The sequence below is a fragment of the Arctopsyche grandis genome, chromosome 13, assembly GCF_051622035.1.
Source record: "Arctopsyche grandis isolate Sample6627 chromosome 13, ASM5162203v2, whole genome shotgun sequence".
NCBI lineage: Eukaryota > Metazoa > Arthropoda > Insecta > Trichoptera > Hydropsychidae > Arctopsyche > Arctopsyche grandis.
In genome coordinates, this window is record NC_135367.1 from 22,832,732 (window position 1) to 22,857,455 (window position 24,724).

The following is a 24,724-nucleotide window of genomic DNA, read 5'->3' on the forward strand; positions in this document are numbered from 1 at the left end:
TATACAATCTTATTATTATCACTAAGCGGCATGTGTTATATTAAATCATTTATATGTTGCGTTTCTTTCAACTTAAACCAAAAAATCAAGCAAGTCAAAAACGGAAAAAAATCTATATTGTTTGGCATGTTTTAAAATATTATTGTTACAAATATACTTAAGAAAAAATACTAAAATTCGTTATTAATGCTAATGTTAATGGTTACTTGAATGTTTAAGTTTTTTTGCAATTATTGATCAATTTGTGTAAATATGCCATTCTTAAATTATATGACTAATGACTATCACATGCCTAACGACTGTAGTCTTTTCCCTATTTGATTTCAATTTTAATCAAATGAAACAGTAGAACAAAGGGCTGTAAAAAAAGTGATAGCTGTAAATAATTCTGTTTAGTTCGGGATTTGCCGCCGTTTAAACTAATGGTGGCTAACCAACGGGAGTGCGGCTCGGTTTGTAGGTACCTTGAGCGCAAGTCACTGAAGAGTTATAAACTTGGCTTAAAACGTGGTCAGCATCATGGAAGAAGTGCGCTCAACTGTCCTTTCGTGCATCATATCGCAAAAAGGGGGAATTCCACTCGCCCATCTAAATGGTGCGATTCCGAAAAGTTTTCAACTCAATCATAACCTTTCAGTGACAATCCAAATGTTGAAAATTTTATTTTACAGATGATTATAAATTGTTTACGGGACGTTCTATTCCATTCAGGGAATTGGGATTCAAAACCCTCGAAGCATTTCTCAACAGCTTGAAAGAAGTCTCCATAACTTCGGGCGTTGTCAGAGCCTCCAGTGCCAGAACCGCTAATTTGGAAGCTTTAATTAATAAACAAAAGACTAATAATAAAATAGTAAAGAGATATCCAACGGTATGTTTATTATATACATTTTTTTTAATAAATGTGTAATGTACATGTCTATGATCTGTTTATGACAAATTTTAACATTTTGCCTGAATACATTGCATATATCTAATTTTATTATTTTTAAGTACTTTAAATGTCTCAATTTGTCCTTTATATGTAAGCCTTTCAGAAGCCAATTCGAAAATATTTACATTAAGTATAAAATTACATTTTTATATAAGAGGGTAATTTTATATTTTTACTACGAATCGTTTGCATATGCTGAAGTTAGTTGATGCTTTGGAATTCAACTTATTTTGGAATAAAAAATGCCTTAAATTGTCCACGACACTTCTCAGTTAATTCCAAGATTTTTCTCGGTAGCATTTCGCTCTTGATATCGATTGATTATTTGCTCAAAAGACGGCAGAAAATTTACAAAACGTCTCAATGTGAGATATTGGACCATCCTCCATACAGTTTGAATTTTACACCATCTGATTTAAATCCAGATGCAGATCCACCCCCGATCGTAACTTTCCATATCTTGTTGGTAACTTTTTATTGAACTGGATCGATTCTACTGTTGATCTTGGGGTTGCATTCCAGAGTGACCTAAATTTCTCTGATCATATTGACTCTGTGTGTTGCTCTGCATCACGAATGCTTGGGTTTGTCTTTCGTAATTCTCGACACTACCATAATCCCGCTATTTTGATGCTCTAGTTAGGAGTATCTTGGAATACGCCTCTATGATCTGGAATCCTTCCACTAAATCTCTATCTATGAAACTTGAACTTATCCAAAGATGCTTTCTCCGACTGCTTTATGAGGAGCAATATGGGATTTACCCATATTTATTTCCTTTACAATTTGTCATGGGTATTGTCAGCTACACTTCCCTTGAACACAGGAGGAGTGTTGCCCTCATCAAGTTCTTGTTTTCCATATTTAGAGGCTATATCTCCTGTCCGTCTATCCTGGCTGAGTTGGGCCTTCATGCTCCGGATAGTGTGATATGGACTCGCCATCGTCCCCTTTTTCACACTCCTCTGGCTAGAACTGTGGCTTATAGTTATTCTCCCATTCCTCGTGGCCTCCGTTTCTTAAATTCACTGGATGGTGCCATTGACATTTGTCACATCTCTCTTCATTCTCTGCACCACTTCCTAAGTTACGGAAGTCGCGACCATTTAGAAAGGTTGAGTTAGTTTGTTTAGTTATGATTTTTTTTTTTTTGTTTTGTCATGTTTATTTATCTTTTCTTTATTTAAATATTTTTAATTGTAAAATTTCATGTACTTTTTTCCTTTTGTCCTTTCTTAATCTTTTTAGTAAACTCGTCGCTTTGGAGCAATCTGTTAGACGAGTGTGCTTGATTAATTGATGTTGTATAATAAAATAAATCTCTTATTGAAATCAGGGAAATTTTTGAGCAGAAAAGGGATGGATGTCTACCAATCTTCAGCTAACTCCATTTGATTTAAAGAATAGTTAAACCCTTCTCACAATATCAAAAATGCACTCGCGATAGTTGTATCCAAACTTTAAAAGATGTTCAAAGAGAACTAACGCAATAGAATTCCACAAAAAAAGCGTCAAAGGGTATTTGTATGTTATCCGGGGGTGCTAACCTTTTTTTGTGGAATTATATTGCGTAAGTTCTTTTTGAGCACCTTTGAAAATAAGGTCTTCTCGAAACTGCGCAAATATTTAGTGCATTTTTCCGGGAACCAAGGAATTTATGTTCCAATCAATTATCAGTTTATCACGAAACGATTCTTATGAAACAATGATAGTGAGTCCTCAGTTTACGTACATACATGGTCCATGAAATTCCGTTATGTAAGTTTGTTTTTAAGTGAATATGAATAAATATATTTCCATTCATTTAAAAAATCCAAATATGTATACGGGGTCCACTTCAGATCGATGCAAGTCTTGTAGGAGGTCATTTAGAAGATATCTAGCCACACTTACCCTAATCCAAAGTCTTACGGATTTCAAAATAATCCAGATTTTAGATCTTTTTAAAAAAATCTCGTAATAATAGGCTGTTTACTCTGCTGTGTATCTATCCTGTGTTAAATGTACGTTAACCTGTATCTAAAAATATCGGAAACTTTGATAAAATCACTTTAGATTGACCAAAAAGTGTTTCTCTCGTGGTGACATATGTACCATGACGACATGGTACATTTAAAACTACATATCAATGGCTTCGTGTACAAATATTGTATGTCCATGTTTGAATTTGTATCGAATTTTAAGTTTGTAGATACTGGAATTATTCCAGCATCTACATACAAACTTAAAATTCGATACAAGTTCAAAAATGGACATACAATATCTGTGCACCAAGCCGTCTATATAATGTAAAGATATACAAATTCTAATGTTTATGTAAGGATTCAAAATATATGTTTAAATTCATAACTGATCCAAGTATTAAAAGTGTGGCTAAATAAATCAATATAAATTTCAAAATACTAAATAATGATGATAATTTTTGAAAATTTCCAGAATAAGCATCCCAAAATTAGTCAACCACAGTACAGGAAAAATGCACCGTTTGCCAAACATAAGAATTACGGTAATAATTTTGGAAGAACATTGAAGGAAATCCAAACAACGAATAACAAGCCCATAAGACCGACTACCAACAATGTAGCCAATTTTGGAAGATACCGAAATGTGAGAAGGAGTGAAAATGAGATGCATGACGGTCATTCAAATCAATCATGGATGTGGGAATATAACCACGAAGAGCATATGGCGGGCAGTCGTGACTATGATTATCTTGATGACCCTGAAACGTTCAGGAAGACGATTTTCGAATTGTCAATGGTCTTGGGCATTTCGGCACTGCGTACAAAAAGTCTGGATTATGTGACTTTTTCTTTGTTTTCCTATATCGACAATCGCGTTTTAGAGGAAATCGTACATCATAAACCGATAAGTCATAGGTATATCACAGTAATTGACCTGGTCTATAGTAGTCGTCCACTTGGAATTAAGATAAAAAGTAAAATCTGCCCTTCAGCATGACTGTGGGTGATCTCAAACACCCTCACGAACATTAACTTTCAACTGTTCAGCTACTGTAGACCAATTACTATAGTCTCCACTCTATTTTTGAAGCTTGCATCTCCCAAATACATTTAAATTTCATTTTATCCACTTCCCAATGAAAAATTAGTTACTGTCGTACTTAATATATCATTCATTTTCAACAAAAGTGTTACAATTCAAAAGACTTGTTAAAGAGTTCTAAAGGAAGTTGCATCTATTATTATTATACATAACACTGTTCAACTGGAAAAATGGTTCAGAGACGAGATATGACTTTCCTAAAAATCTATGCCCAGTAAACTCGAATCTGGTAATAAAAAATGTTGATTGGCTCGAGATTTGGAGATATATGTGTTTTTTAAATCGCGCGATTTTTCTATATCTTCGCGTTTGGTCGATGTCTCAAAATCTGTCAATTTCCTGTTCAAAATGAATATTGGAATCTATAGTTGGGTATTTTATCTTGTATTTGTAGTACTTTTCAGCTTTCAAATCTCTCTAAGTATTTATCCAAAAGAATAGTCGAAATATGATTTTTCTTAGTGGAATTTTATTTAATTCTCATATAAAGATAATTTAATATATTATCCCTATTAATTCAATTCAGATTTGTGTAAATACGAGTAAATACTAGTACGAGCTTTTTGCTCGCAATTTTACCGATTTAAAGTTCAGCGCACTTCCAATTAACCCTTTTGAACGAAAACAAAAAATAGTGTGGTAGAACATTATCCCAATAAACATGTTTCAATAGAAAAAACTCTATATAAAATAGTATTAACAGTGAGAAAAAATCCCAAGTGAAAATACGTACTTTTGACTTTTGATTTGAACTGGACGACTACTTAAGAGAGATTTGAAAGCTGAAAATTACTACAAATGAAAGATAAAATACCCGACTGTAGATTCCAATATTCATTTTGAACAGGAAATTGACATATTTTGAGACATCGACCGAACAACATCAAGATAGAAAAATCGCGCGATTTAAGAAACACATATATCTCCGAATCTCGAGCCAATCAACATTTTTTATTACCAGATTCGTGTTCACTGGGCATAGATCTATAAGAAAAGTCATATCTCGTCTCTGAACCAAAAAAAAGTGGTCATTTGTCGAACAGTGTAATCATATTCCCGAGTCTTCATTCAATGGATTTATGTATATTATACTAGTATGATTTGTGACACGGCTTTTGCAAATGAATGATATATTCTTGCATTTGTTGTATGCCGAGGATATTAAAAAATTGTCCAAATGCAGCTTAAGAAGCAGAAATTGGTTCATAAATCGTTACCAAGTCATCGGAGATGGTTGCATGTATCATTTGCTTCAAAAAAACTACGGATCTAGAAAGGAATGGATGGGCACTTGTGATCCCACCATAACGTTGAAAACTGCTCAATTCGCCATTGCTGATTACGGCGTTTCCAAACAAGCTGTAATTTGCTGCGGAACCCTGGATATTCACATGGTACGGAAAGCTTATCGAAAATACATAAAAAAATTGATAAATTTCAATATATTTACATAGTTGCGGTGAGATTGAATAGCTATAATTTTTTGTTGCAAAATTCAAGAATATATCTGTGGAGTCAATGATAACACAAATGCAAATACTGATGCTGAGCGTTGTATTGTCCGGGTGTGAACCAATCATCTGCACGCTGCCTCCTTCCAAGTTACCGAACCTGAACGAACGAGTGAAAATCTTCAATGATTGGTTGTCTTCTTTGTTATTTATTCGGTTGATTCCTATTCACACTTTGTTTCTGATTGAAACGGACCGAGGCGTCTTCACCAATGACAAAATGTTCCAAGAGTAATTTCGTTTTGCTTGTTTTACATAATATATTGTAGTATTATAATATGAACTAATGTGTGTGTGTGTGTGTATGTTTTCAGGGAACCGTCTTGGTTTATCGGTTATCCGTATCATCTATGGAGCTATCGTGGCCGAGAGGCTGTAAAGGATATGTTAGATAAGAATCTATACAATTGATTAATTTGATTGATGTTACAAATCGTTGTGATAAGACGTTGAGAATGTTCCTATATGTCTGTGAAATTTTTGCTACTCATTTTTTATTTTATTTGAAAGACCAAAGGTATTGTGCTCTTGATTTTATTTTGTTCATATTTTATTACTTATGTTTTGAATTAAGTAACACATTGTATGTGTTGATTACGTTTTTAATTACACTTGACAAATATGTGGTATGTACTAGTTGCATTATATTCGGTAGATTTTATCTTATAAATTTTATAAAGCGAAATTATTTGGTATGTATTAAATAATAATAGTCTTTAGATATTTTTTATGTTTTTATTAACATTTTAACTGTATAAAAGTTTTATACTTTTTATAATTAAAAAAAAATAAAACCAAAGAAAAATTTTTAAAATTAAGTTGTTTTAAAAACAATAAAACCTTCATCCAAAAATATAATAAAAAATACAGTTTGCCAACGGCAAATTTAATGATAAATTAATTTTATTGAGATTTTATTATCCAAGTCAAGATACTTTCATTAATAAAATTAACTTCTTTTACATAGCTGACCTAGCTCTATTATATGTATGTCAACATGTGCAAAGAGATTATTTTGAACCTAACCTGAACCACTTCATGATATTACTGACAAACTGTACTGTACAAGTCTTCTGTACCATGCATAATATTTGTGCAAACATGTCTTCAAAGTTAGCAAAAAACATATGAAGAAATTAATTTAGGTTACCATATTTCCTCACGTATAAGACGCACCTTTTTTTCGATTTTGGTCTCTAAATTCAGGGTGGATATATAATTACGAATCATCGTTTACTAGTTGGTAGCGCGATAAGTACCACGTTTGAGTTTTAATCAAAATTTCTCCCATAAGTGCCGTTTAACATGTCGGAAAAACAACAACATTATGATGCTGAATTGAAAAAGCGATTTTGTGTGCAGAAGAACACGGAAACAGAAGCGCAGGAGGTAAATTTGGCATAAGTGAAGCGAATATTCGTCGTTGGAGAATTAATCGTCTTGCTATATTTTCTTGCAAACCAACGCTTAAATGGTTTAAAGAGCCCAAGAACGGAAAATATCCACAATTTGATGATTTAATGTTACGTTTCGTTGTAGATGGACGTGCGAAAGGATTGCCACGTCAAGCAATTACTTAAAGCAAGAGAAGTTACTAAATCCCTTGGAATACACGAAAGACACTTCAAAGCAAGGACAGGTTGGTGTGACCGATTCATGCATCGTGTTGGTCTGTCATAAATACGACTGACATCTATTTGTCAAAGACTTTCTGCTGATTTTGAGCAGAAGTCGCTTAACTTCCCGGTGTTCTTCGATATGTCCGTAAATGCACAAGACGTGGCGATTATGAGCACGGGCTGCAAGAAGCAGCGTATTACTGTGACACTGTGTGTAACTGCTGATGCCACCGAAAATTGCCACCATATTTAATTTTAAACCGTAAAACAATACCAAAAAATGAAGTTTTCCCAAAAGATATTGATGTGCGTGCGCATAAAAATGGATGAATTACGGCTGAGCTGATGAACGATTGGCTTCAAGTCGTTTGGAACAGACGTCCAGGAGCTCTAAGTAACCCACCAAGTATGTTGGTTATTGAAGATTATTTAAGAAAAGAATACGAGTCTTAGTTGTAGAGTCACAACCTTCCGTTGACATCTGGTAAAATAAAAAAGCATCGATTTCAAAAATTGCACATGGTGTCAGCTGCTTGGAAGAAAATCTGGGAGATAATGGAATATTCTATTAATGGTACAGAGGATGACTCTTTATGGGAAGATACAACCATTGCCTCTTGAGCCGAAGTGATTCAGAAGAATCAAGAGACTGAATTTGAAGAAATTTCAGACACTGACGATGATAGTACATAAATAATATGCCTATGTTAAAACCATTGTGACTTAAAATGAACAATTTGTATAATCATTATTTTTTTCTAAGTCTCAAAAAATTATAATCGATGTTGTCTTATACGCGAGGAAATACAGTGTATCATCCAAATACGGTATATCATGTGATATATATTTAAAACAAATTCACTCAATGTGAAAGCAATCCGAAATGATTATTATAACCGATAATGAATCGTTTTCACAATCAAATCCAAATCTGAGGATATGCTATAAATCGTCCAGCGACCAAATGATTTTGCTCAGACCTCGACCTATCCCGAACAAAGAGCGTCCACACAAATGACATATTTTATTAATATAATAACACACATTCATTCAGTTTGGCTTTCTCATCACAACCGATCATAGTCAGAAATGATTCAGTCGGAGACAGTTTCGGCTTTGCGGCGTCTACTTTGGAGCCAAGTTTCGGTTTTTCAAACAGCTTCAAAGCCGAGACGGCCTCTTCAGAACCCTGTGCGGCAGCGACGTGCATCAACTCCTTAGCGGTGGTCATGTCGCGAGCCAAACCACCACGGCCTTGTCCATAAAATACTGCAAGATTATACATGGCGCCAGCGTGATTCTTCACGGCAGCCGCACGGTACAATTCCATCGCCTGAAAACAAAGCACACATGAAATCAAACAAACATATGACAAATCTCATCTATCTCGCAAGACGATTGCAACTCACCATTATCTCGTCTTTTTTCACAGCCAACCCCTTCTCGTAACACACAGCCAGATTGAACAGAGCGGGTGCGTAGTTTCTCTGAGCTGACGATTGCAACATGGCTAAACCCTCTTGTAACTCGCCATTGTCTATGGCCAATATCCCCAGCTTATTCTCTATTGAGCGGAGAACGTCCTTAAATTCGTTCTCTGCGTTCTTGACGGCCGCACTACCGTTCGGAACTTCATCATTAGATATAGTAACGGGCGACATCGGGTAGCGATTGAATGTGACGTCAGGTGAAAAAGTTTGTTTGCTGATATCATCGTTGTATGGTATACTATTAGCGACTTTGGTACGTAAAGTTGGCGAGTTGTTGAAGAAAAAATCATAGCAAAGGCTCTTCTTTTCGAAAGGGTTTTCCCAATTCAAATGCTTTCGTCGTAACAGCGTCACTTGACTTGCATACCAGCCGAGTACAACGGCTCCACTCTGAAAACATCAATTTATATATTAGATATTAGTTACCGGGTGCTTCCATTAAATTTTATGTTTAACGGTAGCTGAACAGGCATACAGCTTTCAAATATTTCCAAACTATTCTTATTTAAAACCATTTACTTAATGTTCTGTTGTAGCTATCTTATTCTACAATGTACATACGTAGTTGTTTTATGGGAAAAACAAGTTAGATCTTATATACAACTTGTTGTACTGTAGACAGGGCCACCGAGAGAGGGGAAAAGCTTGGTATAAAGTTCCAGGGTCCGAACTCCTTTAGGGGCCCCATTTTGGAACGTTCGACTGATCGATATTGATATTTTATATTATTCTACATTAAAATAATTCTTTAATGCTAAATGTTTATTATTTTTCGATCCGCGCATTCTTTGTGTCCATGTGAAATCGTACCCGTTATATCATATTTTCTTATTTGATTATTTCAAAAAAATAGCATTTAACATATAATAGGTATTTTTTTAATAGCTCTGATAGAATTTTCGCATATTAAAAATATATCTATAAGATTTTTTTTTGGTTTGTCATAGGGTATCGAATTATTTTTCCAGGGCTCGGGATTCCTCTCTGGGAGTCAGAAAACAGGTCGAATCAAATCTTCATATTGATATCTGTATTGCCAATTATATTGTGTATAAATACATATATAATATTTATCTGGGGTGATTTACTTTCACTATAGCCACGATGCAATGAACCCACAAGAGTAATTTTTTGCAACTTCACAAATATATTTTGCACTATTGTGAAAGCGAATACATAACACTAAAACAATAGTTGACAGCATATTGTTTATACTTGTATTACCAGATTTTATGAATTTGCCTATATATGTATCATATTACAGATATGTATTGATTCTGTTAGGCAGAACTACATGTGTTCAAATATAATTAAAGAATATTTAATGACAACAAAATTAGTCTTACATACGTACATATACATGTTATTAGACCTTGGAACAAAACGTTCTCTGTTCAACGATACATTTTTTTCATATGGTTTCGTACAATAATACCGTGCCAAAATGAAAACGTGCCAAGCCAAACGTTTATTTTGATTAGCTAAACGTATAAAAGGAAAATATTATCTTAGATTTAATCAATTTATTTTTAAGAAATTCATTAATGCTTTTTAAAATTATTATTCAGTACACACTGTGCTAAATTTGAATCGATAGTTCGGGGTCGAAAATTTGAAAGCCACAAATTAGCACTAATGTGAAAACAAGTTTAGTTTAGTAAACAATATCAAAATAAATAAATTGATAAGCAGCGTTGATTGATCGCTGATAATAAAGTAAAGGGAGAAGAAGTATGTAGTATACCCAGGAGAAGGCGTTGATCCAGGCGTCGCACAAGTTGGATTGATGGCATGTGCCAGATGAGGCTCCACCCCCGGAGCCTTCTCCGTGCGCCCCCGAGGTGTCAGTCGCCACCGTTTGTAAAGGTTTGGCAGCGACGGGCGCTGCGCCCCCTGCGACTCCGCCCCCCGTGGATTGGGGCGGAGCCGCAGGGGGCGCACGCTGAAGCGCGTCGCGCACTGCCCGTGAAACGCAGCGCCACATGCGTAAGATGACACAACCGCGCAGACCTCCGGCCCGCACACCACTGACATCTAATCAGTGACATCTATCGTTCATCGTACGATCCAAACGCTTTTTACATAACCAATTTCCACATGTTTTTCTTTTGTTTATTTTTCGTTCAAATTTGAATGGACTTATAAACAATCATTTGCGGCCTTAATCCGCACTAGAAATTCGTAAAATTTCGATTACACCCAGCTAGAAAATGTAGATATTAAAAACATTAAATTATTAAATGTAATAGTTTTGGGTAAGGTAACCAGTCGTAGAAAGTTTTGAGATAAAACCAGTACACTTTTTTTTTATCTAATAGTATTTAATAGATGGATTAAAATAATCAAAGCCTTCAGCGAATATGATGTCGGTAAAAAAATTTAAATTCTCGACAGGACGGAGACCGCTCGGTCGACCCGTTCCTTCCTGTGATTGGCTACTCTTTGCGATGCCAATAGTATTGCCGTGCCCTGAATTAACTCGACTTTTACCTGATGAAATACTCCGACATATACTGCCTGGTTCGTATATAATTTCGGACGGTTGGGCAGCGTACGGAAATATTCCACATATTGCGAATGGAATATACACGCATTCGTTTGTGGTTCAATACAAATGTATCTAAATATGAATCAAAACGGGTACGCGTTGTACTAAATTGACGCTTCATCTTTCTTTTTACACGCACCAAATATTTTTAACATTTTGCGTATGTATTTCACTATCATTTGGCTCCAAAAAATTATCCTGGTGAACCACTTTTACCGGAATTTGGAATATTTCCGTACGTTGCCCAACCATCCGAAATTATATTGTAAGATCGCCAATTTAGTAGTCGGCGGTCATCAGTGTAAGACAGGGAAGGTATGTTGACCGTATCCCGGTCTAACGAAACACGTGGTGTGTAGTTTGAAAGAGGATCGTTTATTTTCGTTCAATTTGGTACAATGGTTATTGTATATACGAAGAGCTTTCTTCGGAGAAGTGATCTGTATGAACTCCAGAGGCTCACTCTGCCGGTGGAGGTTGCTGCGTTGCTTTATAAACGTTTTGGGTTGAAGTGTGTCGTGTGCACATCTTTTGTTCTTGGTACTCCCGCTGACCTATTTATGCTGCGAGCGTGGTTTTATGGGTTCATACGCCTGGACGTAGTTCGTGGTTTTTATGGGTTCAGTGTGTTCTTCCTTTGTTTCCAAGACACGTGTATAGAAACACGTGTCGACCTTTTTACGAGGCGAGCGTGTGCCATGCGTTAATGACTTTCCTGGATATGTGTCGCAGTGACCTGATGAGATCTAGGTTGTAGATGAAGTTGTACTATATGCCTACAATATTATAGTATTGTTGCGTAGGGGTGGGTGGAGGATCCAAGTAAAAGGCCAAAGTCGTCTCACAGCATTTATTGATGATTAAGGAGATACACGCACTGGCAGTGCTCAGTCCAGAATGGCTTGATATCGCCTTATAAGGGATAGGTCTGTAGGCGGGGTACGATGTGTTGACCGTATCCCGGCCTAACGAAACACTGTTGTGTGGTTCAAAGATGGGGTCACCAATGTAGGCGGGGTAGCGATGTGTTGACAGCGCTGTTGGATGATCAGAAGGTTGCGTAGATCACGTCGGAGTAGTACCAATGTAGGCGGGTTACATGTGTGTTGACCGTATCCCGGCCTAACGAAACACTGTTGTGCTAGTTTTATAAAGTTTTATTGTTTGCCTATGGTTGTACAAAGGTATGGTATTTGTGGGCAAAAGTATGTCGTTCAGCGGTCTCTGGATATGGTAGAGTGTCGCTGGCTCAGCATTCAGCTATGTACGGAAGGTCTCTGGATACGGCAGTGTGTTGCTGGCTCGTCCGGCTGGTTGATCTTCCAAGTCCGCGTAGTGTAGTGGTGGCTGGTCAGGAGCTGTATGTTGACTGGTCTGCTGCTGTGTGTCGACGCTTGCTGCTGTGGGTCGACTGGCGTTGTTTGGGTTGTACCTCCTTTTATAGTGTTTCTGGAATCGCCTGATCGATGGTGGTGGTTTGTTGATGCGTAAGAAAGGAATGCACTTTTGTCGAGGCGTAGAATTTTCTGGAACGCTTGGTGGAAGTGGTTATTGATGCGTATGAGCATTTAGTTGTTGATGCGTACAAGAGGAATGCACTTTTGTCGAGGCGTAGTATTTTCTGGAATGCTTGATGGAAGTGGTTATTGATGCGTACGAGAGGAATTTGCTTTCGTCGAGGCGTAGAATTTTCTGGAATGCTTGATGCTGTTCCGCTCGATGTATTTTGTTGTTGCGGAATATTCTCGAAGGTTTCGATGACGATGACGACGACGAGATTCCTACATGGCTCTCCGGTGAGTGTTAGCGATGTGTGTGATTTTGTGGGAATCTTGATGTGTTGGAGTCTGTTGACTCGATGGCGTCGTTGTTTGTCCGGTTGTGCTGGAGAAAGTTGTCTCAACAGCGGGTCTTGTGTTGCATGCCGGTCCAAGTCTTGTTCTCTACCAGGTTGCTTATTTTGGGCGAGCTGCGTTGGTAGTGAAGGTTTGTGATGGCTTGGATGGTGCTGTTGTGCAGGCTGCTGTGTTCTGCGTGGAGTCATTCGCGTGACTGTTTTGCTGGTTGTGCTGGAGTTAGTTGTCTCGGCAGCGGGTCTTGCGTGAAGAACGTTGGTTGACGAAGTGCGTTGAGTGCTGGTCTTCGTTGGTTGTGCTGGAGTTAGTTGTCTCGACAGCGGATCTTGCGTGAAGAACGTTGGTTGACGAAGTGCGTTGAGTGCTGGTCTTCGTTGGTTGTGCTGGAGTTAGTTGTCTCGACAGCGGATCTTGCGTGAAGAACGTTGGTTGACGAAGTGCGTTGAGTGCTGGTCTTCGTTGGTTGTGCTGGAGTTAGTTGTCTCGACAGCGGATCTTGCGTGAAGAACGTTGGTTGACGAAGTGCGTTGAGTGCTGGTCTTCGTTGGTTGTGCTGGAGTTAGTTGTCTCGACAGCGGATCTTGCGTGAAGAACGTTGGTTGACGAAGTGCGTTGAGTGCTGGTCTTCGTTGGTTGTGCTGGAGTTAGTTGTCTCGACAGCGGATCTTGCGTGAAGAACGTTGGTTGACGAAGTGCGTTGAGTGCTGGTCTTCGTTGGTTGTGCTGGAGTTAGTTGTCTCGACAGCGGATCTTGCGTGAAGAACGTTGGTTGACGAAGTGCGTTGAGTGCTGGTCTTCGTTGGTTGTGCTGGAGTTAGTTGTCTCGACAGCGGATCTTGCGTGAAGAACGTTGGTTGACGAAGTGCGTTGAGTGCTGGTCTTCGTTGGTTGTGCTGGAGTTAGTTGTCTCGACAGCGGATCTTGCGTGAAGAACGTTGGTTGACGAAGTGCGTTGAGTGCTGGTCTTCGTTGGTTGTGCTGGAGTTAGTTGTCTCGACAGCGGATCTTGCGTGAAGAACGTTGGTTGACGAAGTGCGTTGAGTGCTGGTCTTCGTTGGTTGTGCTGGAGTTAGTTGTCTCGGCAGCGGGTCTTGCGTGAAGATCGTTGGTTGACGAAGTGCGTTGAGTGCTGGTCTTCGTTGGTTGTGCTGGAGTTAGTTGTCTCGACAGCGGAATTTGTGTGGAGACTGTTGGTTAGCGAAGTGCGTTGAGTGCTGGTCTTCGTTGGTTGTGCTGGAGTCGGTTGTCTCGACAGCGGGTCTCGTTTTGCGTACCAGTCCGAGTTGTTCTTTTCTACCATGTTGCTTATTCTGTCTAGGCTACGTTGATAGTGAAGGTTGGTGGTCTGGACGATGTTGTTGTGCAGGCGTTGTGCTGATTGTGCTGGAGTTAGTTGTCTCGACAGCGGCTGTGTTGTGTTGGAGCTAGTTGGCTCAGTGGCGATTTGTTTCGCCGGTTGTGCTGGAGTGTGTTGACTCAACAGCGGGTTGTGTTGGTAGCTGGTCCATATGTACTTTCACACCATGTTACTGTTGCTTTGTAGGCTGCGCTGTGGGCTGCTATGTAGGCTGCGATGTGGGCTGCTATGTAGGCTGCGATGTGGGCTGCTATGTAGGCTGCGATGTGGGCTGCTATGTAGGCTGCGCTGTTGACTGCTGTCGTGGCGGCTGTTGGTTGTTGTGGAGGCTGCACTGTGGGCTGCCGTGTTGACTGCGCTGTTGACAGCTATGAAGGCTGCGATGTAGGCTGCTATGTAGGCTGCGCTGTGGGCTGCGATGTTGACTGCGCTGTTGACTGCTATGAAGGCTGCGTAGTTCAAAGATGGGGTCACCAATGTAGGCGGGGTACGATGTGTTGACCGTATCCCGGCCTAACGAAACACTGTTGTGTGGTTCAAAGATGGGGTCACCAATGTAGGCGGGGTAGCGATGTGTTGACAGCGCTGTTGGATGATCAGAAGGTTGCGTAGATCACGTCGGAGTAGTACCAATGTAGGCGGGTTACATGTGTGTTGACCGTATCCCGGCCTAACGAAACACTGTTGTGCTAGTTTTATAAAGTTTTATTGTTTGCCTATGGTTGTACAAAGGTATGGTATTTGTGGGCAAAAGTATGTCGTTCAGCGGTCTCTGGATATGGTAGAGTGTCGCTGGCTCAGCATTCAGCTATGTACGGAAGGTCTCTGGATACGGCAGTGTGTTGCTGGCTCGTCCGGCTGGTTGATCTTCCAAGTCCGCGTAGTGTAGTGGTGGCTGGTCAGGAGCTGTATGTTGACTGGTCTGCTGCTGTGTGTCGACGCTTGCTGCTGTGGGTCGACTGGCGTTGTTTGGGTTGTACCTCCTTTTATAGTGTTTCTGGAATCGCCTGATCGATGGTGGTGGTTTGTTGATGCGTAAGAAAGGAATGCACTTTTGTCGAGGCGTAGAATTTTCTGGAATGCTTGATGGAAGTGGTTATTGATGCGTACGAGAGGAATTTGCTTTCGTCGAGGCGTAGAATTTTCTGGAATGCTTGATGCTGTTCCGCTCGATGTATTTTGTTGTTGCGGAATATTCTCGAAGGTTTCGATGACGATGACGACGACGAGATTCCTACAGGTCTCTCAGGACATCTTCGACGTCTAATCATTTTACCTATTGTTATAGTCACGTATTCGGATATGCATTTCCACGACACTCAGACCCATGGTATGGGTCACTTCTGAGAACTCGATGGGAATGCGATCGAGTACCGCTATCGCCGCATTGTTTAGCTTACTTGCACTTAGTTTGCAGATAATCCTCGAAACCAATTATAAACGGTCGCATAGTCAGGGATGCGCCTCGGCCTAATCCGATTGCCGGCGACTCTTTTTAGTATACGTTACAGTATTTCATCAGGTAAAAGTCGAGTTAATTCAGGGCACGGAAATACTATTGGCATCGCAAAGAGTAGCCAATCACAGGAAGGAACGGGTCGACCGAGTCTCCCTTCCGACCTAGCGGTCTCCGTCCTGTCGAGAATTCAGACTTTTACCATGATGTCTTCTACAAAAATATTGAATATTGTTTCTTTGTACCAGGAGCAAATGCACTTGACAAAAGACTCTTTTCTTTGATGAACAATATATGTATGCTCCTGATTAAGCCCACCTTTACACGTGCATATAAGCCATAATTTAAATCTTATTAAAATATAAAAACCGAGTCCTGGTTATTAGCAACAGCTGGCATCCCCTTTCGTCAAGCCACTGGTTGTGGATTCATTCGCGACATGTGAAACAGTGCATACCCACCCATGCAACACTGAGCCTAGTATCTGGAGCATCCATCTAATCCATCTTTCCCGTGTAAAGGTGGGCTAAGGCTTGACGAAAGGGGCGCGAATTTTAGATATGAATAAATTAGCAATATGTTCTCCATGTGCTTGCTATAGTCTCAATTTATGCAGTGTTGATGCAGCAGAGCGCTGTTCTAAAGCAACAATTTTTTTTGGTATAGTTAGAAAATTATATAATATTCTCAGTAAAAGTCCTCAAAGATGGGAAATTTTGGAAGCAGCGATAGAATGTTCTCTTAATTCTATGTCAAAAACTCGTTGGTTAGCTTAGCACTTGCAACCAATACAGTCGGAATTAAAGAAGCAATCAATATTAAATTTAGAGCCTGAAACTAGAATAGATTTGCAAGAAATAGACACATATGATGTTGATTTCATATATTCAACAGACGATGATGTTAATTTCACCCCAGAAAGAAATTTTAAATGTGAAATATTTTTAAAAATCATTGATACTGTTATTGTGAATATAGCGTCTAGATTTAATGCAGGTAAAAATATAAATTCATTGTTTCAAGTTCTGTGGGGTTTTCCATTTATGAATGAAGATGATATTAAAAATCAAGCTACACAAATGTGTTCTTTATGAGTGCGATATTTCACATACTATAGAAGAACTTATTCATCCCAGATCGATTTATCAAGCAAATTTTTAAGATATAGACCTATCAATTTACTCAATGAAATTGATAAATTGAAATTACAGTTTCTTTTTCAATATATAGTCATAGCTATTAGCATTTTTTGTACTATTCCCATAGCCGTAGTATAGGCTGAACGATCTCTTAGCTATATGGCTAGATTAAGAAAAGTTCTTGGATCTACGATGGTGCAAAATCGATTGACGGATTTGGGTCTACTTTGCGTAAAAGCCGAATTAGCAAAAAAGTGTGATTTTGACGAAATTATAGATAATTTTGCAGCACAGAAAGCTCGAAAACCTGTTCATTTGATTTCTTAAATTTTTTTTTTCAAATTTGTATATTGAATTATTGTCATACATATAATGTTTCATTTTGAATTTTTATTTTACATAATTTTTTTAAATAAACAAATAAAATTGCAATGTAATCCTACGTATTGTATATATATTTTTATTTCACATAATTTACATATTACATATATATATATTTTTATTTCACACATTTTATTTTATCTGTACCTCTGATGTTCGAAATTTAAAGAAGACAGCAATAATACTGAATGTGTCTTACTTGAATAAGATAAAAAATAAAAAAAACGGAACGGGTTCGTAGTTACGACACTACACCAGGAATCAATTTTTTTTAAATGTTCTCTTTTTTAGTCCATGACACTTGGCAACCCTAATTAAATGACTTTGTTCACATTTTGAAATTTGCTCTATAGGTCGAAAAAGATGTTAATCCGACGGAGCAAGTTCTAGTGAATACAATGGGTGCGATATAATAGCTATGAGATTTTTTCACGCCTCATTCTTATTCTATGAGGGGTTGCAGAATTACTCACCGGTTGACTTAACTTGAGAATTTTTCTTTCAAATTCTGGTCGAGCCTCTCCAATTGGCGCCAATCGATGACTTCTGACGTAATTGTTTCACCGGGATTCTTGATTAACGTTTATCCTAGTTACGGGAGTCAGATAGGTGTTAAATAAAAAATTAGATTTTATGTATAAAAAATAAAGTCAACTAACAGTTCTAAAAAGATGTTTCTTGTACGGTATATGGATACGGGCTAATTCAAAGTAGACCATTCTAGTCATATTAAATATATTACATTCTTATTAAATAATTTTCATAAGCATTCAGTTGGTAATTCACCAAATAGATTAACAATCGACGATGAATCGTCGTATTCAGTAATTAAATTATCACCATTTTCACAATCTTCATCAGACAGATCGTGAAAATCTTGTGGTATGTTAAGTTCTTCAGTCATATATGGCTCTTTATGCAAATGTGCCCATCTTTTTGTAACATCTGAATTCACAGCTTTTCTAAAAATCATACAATGGATGGACGGTAACTTCTCATATAATATTCTAGAAAATCCCATCAAACCTAGAGTGTATCTCCAATTTTTATAAATTTTAGCATTAGCGCCAACGTGCTTGGAATCCGGAGTTACGACAGCCAGAATGCCCTCATAATTCAGCAAAGAATAAGCTAAAGAACAACATTTCAAGCGTTGAGCAGAGGAAGGCAAGTATTCCAACAACAAACTAAAAACTATTAAATCAAACGACTGTCGTTTCAACTCATCGATAACATTGTCACATACATTGAATTCATCACCAATTTTTACATTTAAAAAGTCACACTTGAAAACGTCTGGAGTTGCAGGAGAGAGGTCGATCGAAGTGACGTTCATATATTCACATGTAGAAAATGGATTGTAACAACTTCCAACGTCTAAAGTGTTGATTTTATTAATATCCTCATATTCTTCGTGAACGTTGTAAGGTATTTGTAACTTATCGCAAATGTTGATTTCTTTTAAACGAGCAGATTTTAGGCCGCCGTTGAAATAATAATTATGGCTATGACGTTGTATCCATTGGATCCGGCAGCGAGACTCTGCATCCGTTGCAATAGGCCAATGGTTTGTGGCGAGATTTCGCATGGCTTCGGCGTACTTTTCTAATAGATCTTTTTGAGAACAGTGCAAGTTCCATGCTTGGTCTGGTCCGTGACGTGCAGCTGAGCGTCGAAGTTCAAGATGAACGTTTTTTACTATTCCTGAACAACGAAGATGTTCTTCTGTCATGTTGAATAAAACTGTGAACAATCTGAAAATCAATAAAGGACTGTACACAAAACGAGATATTTTTAAATAAAAACTAGCTAGATAGTAATTTACAAATACATATAATGATTATCCAAACAGACCACGTGACATTTGACGTTGACAGCTGTCAGATTTTAATTTGAAAAATTGGCCTTAATACAATATGCATCATATATATTTTTCAAAAGTTTTTTTTATTATTACTAAATTATGTTTACAATGCATTTTATATCTACTTTAATAGCTACTGATCTACTGATCATTTTCTATTTACAATTTTATTTTATTTTTGTTAGTAATTATAGTATTATATTATTCTAATGTTAATGTACAGCATAATAGGAAAAAGAGCTCAAAAACCTATTTACAATGTATCATATCTATAAATGGGTATACATCAGTAGCGGCTCGTGAAAATTCATAGTGGTGGGGCTGCAGAGATAAATTAGGCTGTAGTAGCTCGTTAACCAAACCGGTGATCGAATGAAAACAAAAATAGCATGCATATGTACTATATTGGGAGGCTGCAGCTCGCAGCCTATGTAAACGACAAAAATAGCATGCATTTGTACTGTACTGGTATACATATGTAGTTCAGATCGGTAATTATCTCGCCCAAGTCACTAAAATTTCGATCATGGAACATCTATCACCAGGAAATTCCATAAACCGAGAGTTATTCACGTGAACTATCGAACTAGGGAGAATTGGAGGGTCAGATATTTTGTATTCGCGATTGACTTTTCTGAAAAATGCCACATTGCTAAAACTTGTAATTATTTATACAGGCAACACAGAAAACATAACCTTTTTCACAATTGTCATGTGAAGTTTGCTCTGTCTGTTTACTTCAACAAACTTCACATTTAAGTGTGTTTTTTAAGTGAATATTTTAGCAGATTTTCTTCGATAGTTATAAAAATGAGTAATCTCGAAGAAAGCTCTTCTAAAGATACGGAAAAATGTGAAATTACGGAGAAAATTATAAGCTTAGCTCAAAATAATCCTAAAGGTATATCAGACAAGGATATAAGTCAACATTTACCAGACTTAACTCCTGCACATCGTGTGGGCATTATAAACAAATTATTACAGCAAGAATTCTTCGATTTATTCAATCAAAATGGCAACCTCATATATAGGTAATTACTTAGTTGTACACGCATATTGTATATGGACACATTGGAATAGATTTATACAAACAATCTTTTAGGCTGAAAGATCCCACGAAAAAGACCAGCGTGAAGGGTGCCGATAACGAAGAGAAAGTAGTATACGCAATTATAGAAGAAGCGGCCAATAAGGGAATATGGATACGAGACATCCGTTTCAAGTCGAACCTGATTATGACTCAATTAAATAAAATTTTAAAAAACTTAGAAAGCAAAAAATTAATCAAAGCTGTGAAAAGCGTAAATGTAAGTCAGTTTATACTTTCACATCAGCATTAAATCAATTATATTATATTTATTTATTCGTTTATTTCAGGCCTCAAAGAAAAAAGTGTATATGCTGTATAATTTAGAGCCAGATAGATCGATCACAGGCGGCGCTTGGTATCAAGATCAAGATTTCGAATCTGAATTCGTAGATGTCTTGAACCAACAGTGTCATAGGTACTTGCAGCAGAGAGCCGAGAATTCCCGCAATCATCCGGCAGGTCCGTTAATAGCACGGAATTTCGCTTATGCGACTGCTAAAGAAGTGCATAAATTTATTACTGAACTCGGCATCAGCAAGGTGACATATAATAACATAATAAATAAGTATAATAAGTTCATGTTTTTAACAAAGCTGTATAATTTCAGGTGTCACTAGATATAGAGGATTTAGAGACCATATTGAACACTTTAGTATACGACGGCAAGGCGAAAAAGAAGATCGGTCCAGACGGAAACAGATCGTATAAATCAATAGATTCTTTATTACCGCCGCCTGGTTTGGTAGCAACTCCTTGTGGCGTTTGTCCCATAATTCACAAGTGCTCTAACAGTGGACTTATTACTCCTCAATTGTGTACATATTTGTCGGAATGGTTAGATTGAAACGTAAATAAATTTTGGTTAAGAAAAACAATATTATATGAATTTTAGATGTGAATCACCAAGTCTATAATCGTATTTAAAAAAAAATCGCACAATTTCAATACATATATATTTTTTTTACACCAGGAAACCCCAATGCGCCTTCCTGGCCAGAAACATTGTACATTTGATACAAATATTATTAGTATTATACAAAATACATATCAATTAATATCCACGGAGACATCTATGGTCAAATTTGTAAATTTGCAGGATTTTATACAATTCAACGAAATTCGAGATTGCCGAAAACTCGAGATTTTGCGAGAAAATGGGTAAGGTTGCCAATTTGTTAGAACCGTTTCAATGAAAGTCAGACAAATTGGCAAACTCTTTTAGGAAACGATCGACCTGGAGTCACAAATCAAAGGTCTGGCCAGCAGAAACCAGAGCGATTTGAACCCGTGACCTACTACTAGTCTATTCTGCTGGTTATATGCATTATATTATTCATATGCATTTGTATTATTTCTGTATCTAATTATATATTTTTTAATTAAACCATTAGTATAATTTAACTTGAACTTTGTCTGAATTTAATTCTTTATTTAATTATAATAGTAATAGCCAGCAGTATGGCTCATTGGTTGCGTTTATGTTTAGCACCGAGAGGTTACCGGGTTCGAACACGTGCTGATCTTCAATGATACTGGTCAGATTTGGATATTTGTGACTCCTAGTCGATCGTTTCCCATCAGAGTTTGCCAATTTATCGGATTTCATTGTTGCAACAGTTCCTCCATCAAATTGACAAAAACCATCCTACCTGCTGTGTCACAAATATCTGAATTTGATTTATTTACAATATGTTGAAGTCTAAATCCATAGATGTGTCTATGGATTAATTAATTAATTGTTAATTTCGTGTTCTTCCGCCTCTCGAAATACTGCGATTTATGTAATAAATGCTGTAATGTTTGTAATTAATTGTCAAGAAGGCGCATTGGGGTTTACCTGTTATCTATGTAAAAATAAAATAACGCTTCATAACAGCAAGAGATGATATTTCAGTATGGATCAAATAATAATAAAAATGAAAATCAGTAGCTAATTAACACTTTGTGATCGGGTCACGAGAATTCTCGTGTTTGAGTACCCAGCGCTTGATGGCGGGTCGCGAGAATTCTCGTGTTCACGTAGTCTGCTCTTGGACTTCGGGTTACGAGGAAACTCGTGTACTTAAAATATTTTTAATCAACGACATCTCTTTAGCTGGATACATACTTCATATACAAATGATAAAATCGGAATCTGTTTTATATATTTTTTCTCGTGGAACCATTTAAACTCGTAACATGTGTTTCAAATTTGTCACACCCATTTTTTTCAATCTTTCCCTTGTTTCTTCCTATTTCACCCCAAAATTAAATCCAGATGTAGTTTACCGTGAAACGCTGACCTTTTCGGTTCTTTTGGTCGCTTTCGTGAATTTAAATTTTTAATCCGTAAAAATGGCTTCTCGTGCTGATGATCAGGATGAAATATTTGCCGATAATAATTCAATAAACGGTGAAAGTGATATTGAAGATTGTGATAGCGATTCATCATCAGAAAGTTTTTGTCCTAAAAGACCTCGTTTATTGCGGCATGTTTCAAGTGATTCGGAATCGGATGATGAAAGTGATTTTGAAAACATGTCGTGGTCACACCGTGATACCGTGCCAGTGTTAGAAACATTTTTGGGCAGCACTGGAATCAAAATCTTCCCCAATGATAGTGAAAATGTTAGTGACGTTACAAAATTGTTCATTGGGGATGATATTTTATTATTTATGGTGAACGAATCGAACAGGTACCATCGTCAAAACATCGACAAATTTAAAGATTTAAAAAAATCTCTGAAGTGGAAAGATGTTACGTTGTTGGAACTAAAAAAGTTTTTAGGCCTTATTTTGCTAATGGGCCATATAAAAAAAGAAAAAAGGGATGATTATTGGATAAAAGATCCGATGCTGGAGACCCCGTTCTTTGCAACCGTTATGTCTAGAGACAGATTTCGCCAAATATGGAGAGCGTGGCATTTTTCAAATAACGAGGAAATAAATGCAACTTCTGGAAGATTAGTCAAAGTTCAACCCATAATCGACTATTTTATTGAAAAATTTAATACTGTATAAGCCGACACAAGAACTGTCTCTAGACGAAGCCATGATACCGTGGAGAGGCAGACTGGCTTTTCGTGTGTATAATGCCGGAAAACTAACAAAATACGGCATTTTAGTTCGAATGGTTTGCGAAGCTGTCAGCGGATATATCAGCAATTTTGAAATTTATTCAGCTACTGAAAAATCACTAATAAATACGATAACATCGGTGCTTACTCCGCATTTGAACTTATGGCATCATGTTTACATGGACAATTTTTATAATAGTGTCAATGTGAGTATATTCCTGCTGACTAAAAAAATTCGAATTTGTGGAACAATTAGAGTCAATAGAGGTCTTCCAGCAGATTTACGGGTCGTAAAACTAAAAAAGAATGAAATGACTTTCCGTAGAAAAAAGGATATTCTTCTTCAAGTGTGGAAGTCCAAAAAGGACGTAAGAATGATTTCCACCATTCATTCTGCTCAATTTGCCGTAACGAAAAAAATAAATATAAAAACTGGAGAAAAGATAATGAAACCAAATTGCATTACAGAATACAACAAATACATGAAGGGGGTGGATCGTGCAGACCAATATTTATCATACTTTTCCATATTACGTAAAACGACGAAATGGACAAAGAGAACGGTCATGTACCCAATGAATTGTGCTCTCTTCAATTCATATAGAGTTTACAATACCATGAACTCAAAAAAAATTAAATACAAATTGTTTTTGTTAGCTGTAGCACGGAGTTGGATAAACCAACAAATCATAAATGATACCATCGATCCAGTAGCACATTGTAGTACTAGTAATACACCAATGCCACTTGCAGACAATGCACCTGCACCAGCACCAGTACCAACGTACCAGTACCAGTACAAGCGTGCACCGACAAAGGACCATCCCCTAAGATTATCTATGGATTTACGAAGTCATAAATTACGGCCCATAATGACAAGCGGCACAAAAAAATATCCAACTCGACTATGTCGTGTGTGTACCGCACAAAAGAAACGCAGTGAAACCCGATACTTTTGCGAGTTCTGTAACGTTCCACTTCATAAAGGTACCTGCTTTGATAGATATCATACACGCGTAAACTATTAATTATCATTTTTAAACATTGTATAGAACTATTATTTATGTTATAAGCCATTTTTTAATTAAAACTTTAAAACTATAAAACAATACGTATTTACAAGTGAAAATAAAACTTTTTTGTGTTGTGGTGTTCATAAATATAATCTGCAGATACTGGTGAGTACAAATCAAAAATTTTATTTAAATACAATGAGAACTTCGAGAGTTATACGGATTTTAGCGAGTATTGAGAGTAAACCGCAATATCGCGAAAACATGCCCGCTTTCGCCTTTCAGGCGGCCGCGCGACCTACCCGATCACAAAGTGTTAAAAACGGGTTGAGGATTTCATAGCA

General features: G+C 37.3%; 4 protein-coding genes across 7 annotated transcripts; 2 read left to right on the top strand and 2 right to left on the bottom strand.

Moving 5' to 3' along the window:
• The first annotated feature begins 468 nt into the window (after positions 1 to 468).
• Positions 469 to 5,988, top strand: LOC143920996 (uncharacterized). Its single transcript, XM_077444070.1, has 6 exons — positions 469 to 595; positions 672 to 871; positions 3,371 to 3,813; positions 5,184 to 5,394; positions 5,501 to 5,742; positions 5,826 to 5,988. Exons 1-6 carry the CDS (start codon positions 520 to 522, stop codon positions 5,920 to 5,922), a joined length of 1,269 nt encoding a protein of 422 aa, XP_077300196.1. The 5' UTR covers positions 469 to 519; the 3' UTR covers positions 5,923 to 5,988.
• A 263-nt stretch (positions 5,989 to 6,251) lies between these two features.
• Positions 6,252 to 10,734, bottom strand: LOC143921011 (uncharacterized). Of its 2 annotated transcripts, XM_077444095.1 has the most exons (4): positions 10,603 to 10,663; positions 10,365 to 10,513; positions 8,540 to 9,010; positions 6,252 to 8,463 (listed from the first exon to the last, which is right to left on the bottom strand). In XM_077444095.1, the coding sequence occupies exons 1-4, from the start codon at positions 10,652 to 10,654 to the stop codon at positions 8,158 to 8,160; spliced, it is 978 nt and encodes a 325-aa protein (XP_077300221.1). In that variant the 5' UTR covers positions 10,655 to 10,663; the 3' UTR covers positions 6,252 to 8,157. The 2 variants fall into 2 exon arrangements, with proteins under 2 accessions (XP_077300221.1, XP_077300220.1); XM_077444094.1 differs by having other exon boundaries at positions 10,365 to 10,734.
• A 6,670-nt stretch (positions 10,735 to 17,404) lies between these two features.
• Samtor (S-adenosylmethionine sensor upstream of TORC1) lies at positions 17,405 to 19,246 on the bottom strand. Of its 3 annotated transcripts, none has more exons than XM_077444099.1 (2): positions 19,189 to 19,240; positions 17,405 to 19,111 (listed from the first exon to the last, which is right to left on the bottom strand). In XM_077444099.1, exon 2 carries the CDS (start codon positions 19,087 to 19,089, stop codon positions 18,118 to 18,120), a length of 972 nt encoding a protein of 323 aa, XP_077300225.1. In that variant the 5' UTR covers positions 19,090 to 19,111; positions 19,189 to 19,240; the 3' UTR covers positions 17,405 to 18,117. The 3 variants fall into 3 exon arrangements, with proteins under 3 accessions (XP_077300225.1, XP_077300226.1, XP_077300224.1); XM_077444100.1 differs by having other exon boundaries at positions 17,418 to 19,111; positions 19,212 to 19,246; XM_077444098.1 differs by having other exon boundaries at positions 17,418 to 19,111; positions 19,183 to 19,233.
• A 654-nt stretch (positions 19,247 to 19,900) lies between these two features.
• Polr3F (RNA polymerase III subunit F) lies at positions 19,901 to 23,780 on the top strand. The gene is made up of 4 exons (XM_077444112.1): positions 19,901 to 20,252; positions 20,324 to 20,528; positions 20,599 to 20,850; positions 20,919 to 23,780. Exons 1-4 carry the CDS (start codon positions 20,032 to 20,034, stop codon positions 21,153 to 21,155), a joined length of 915 nt encoding a protein of 304 aa, XP_077300238.1. The 5' UTR covers positions 19,901 to 20,031; the 3' UTR covers positions 21,156 to 23,780.
• The last annotated feature ends 944 nt before the right edge of the window (positions 23,781 to 24,724 follow it).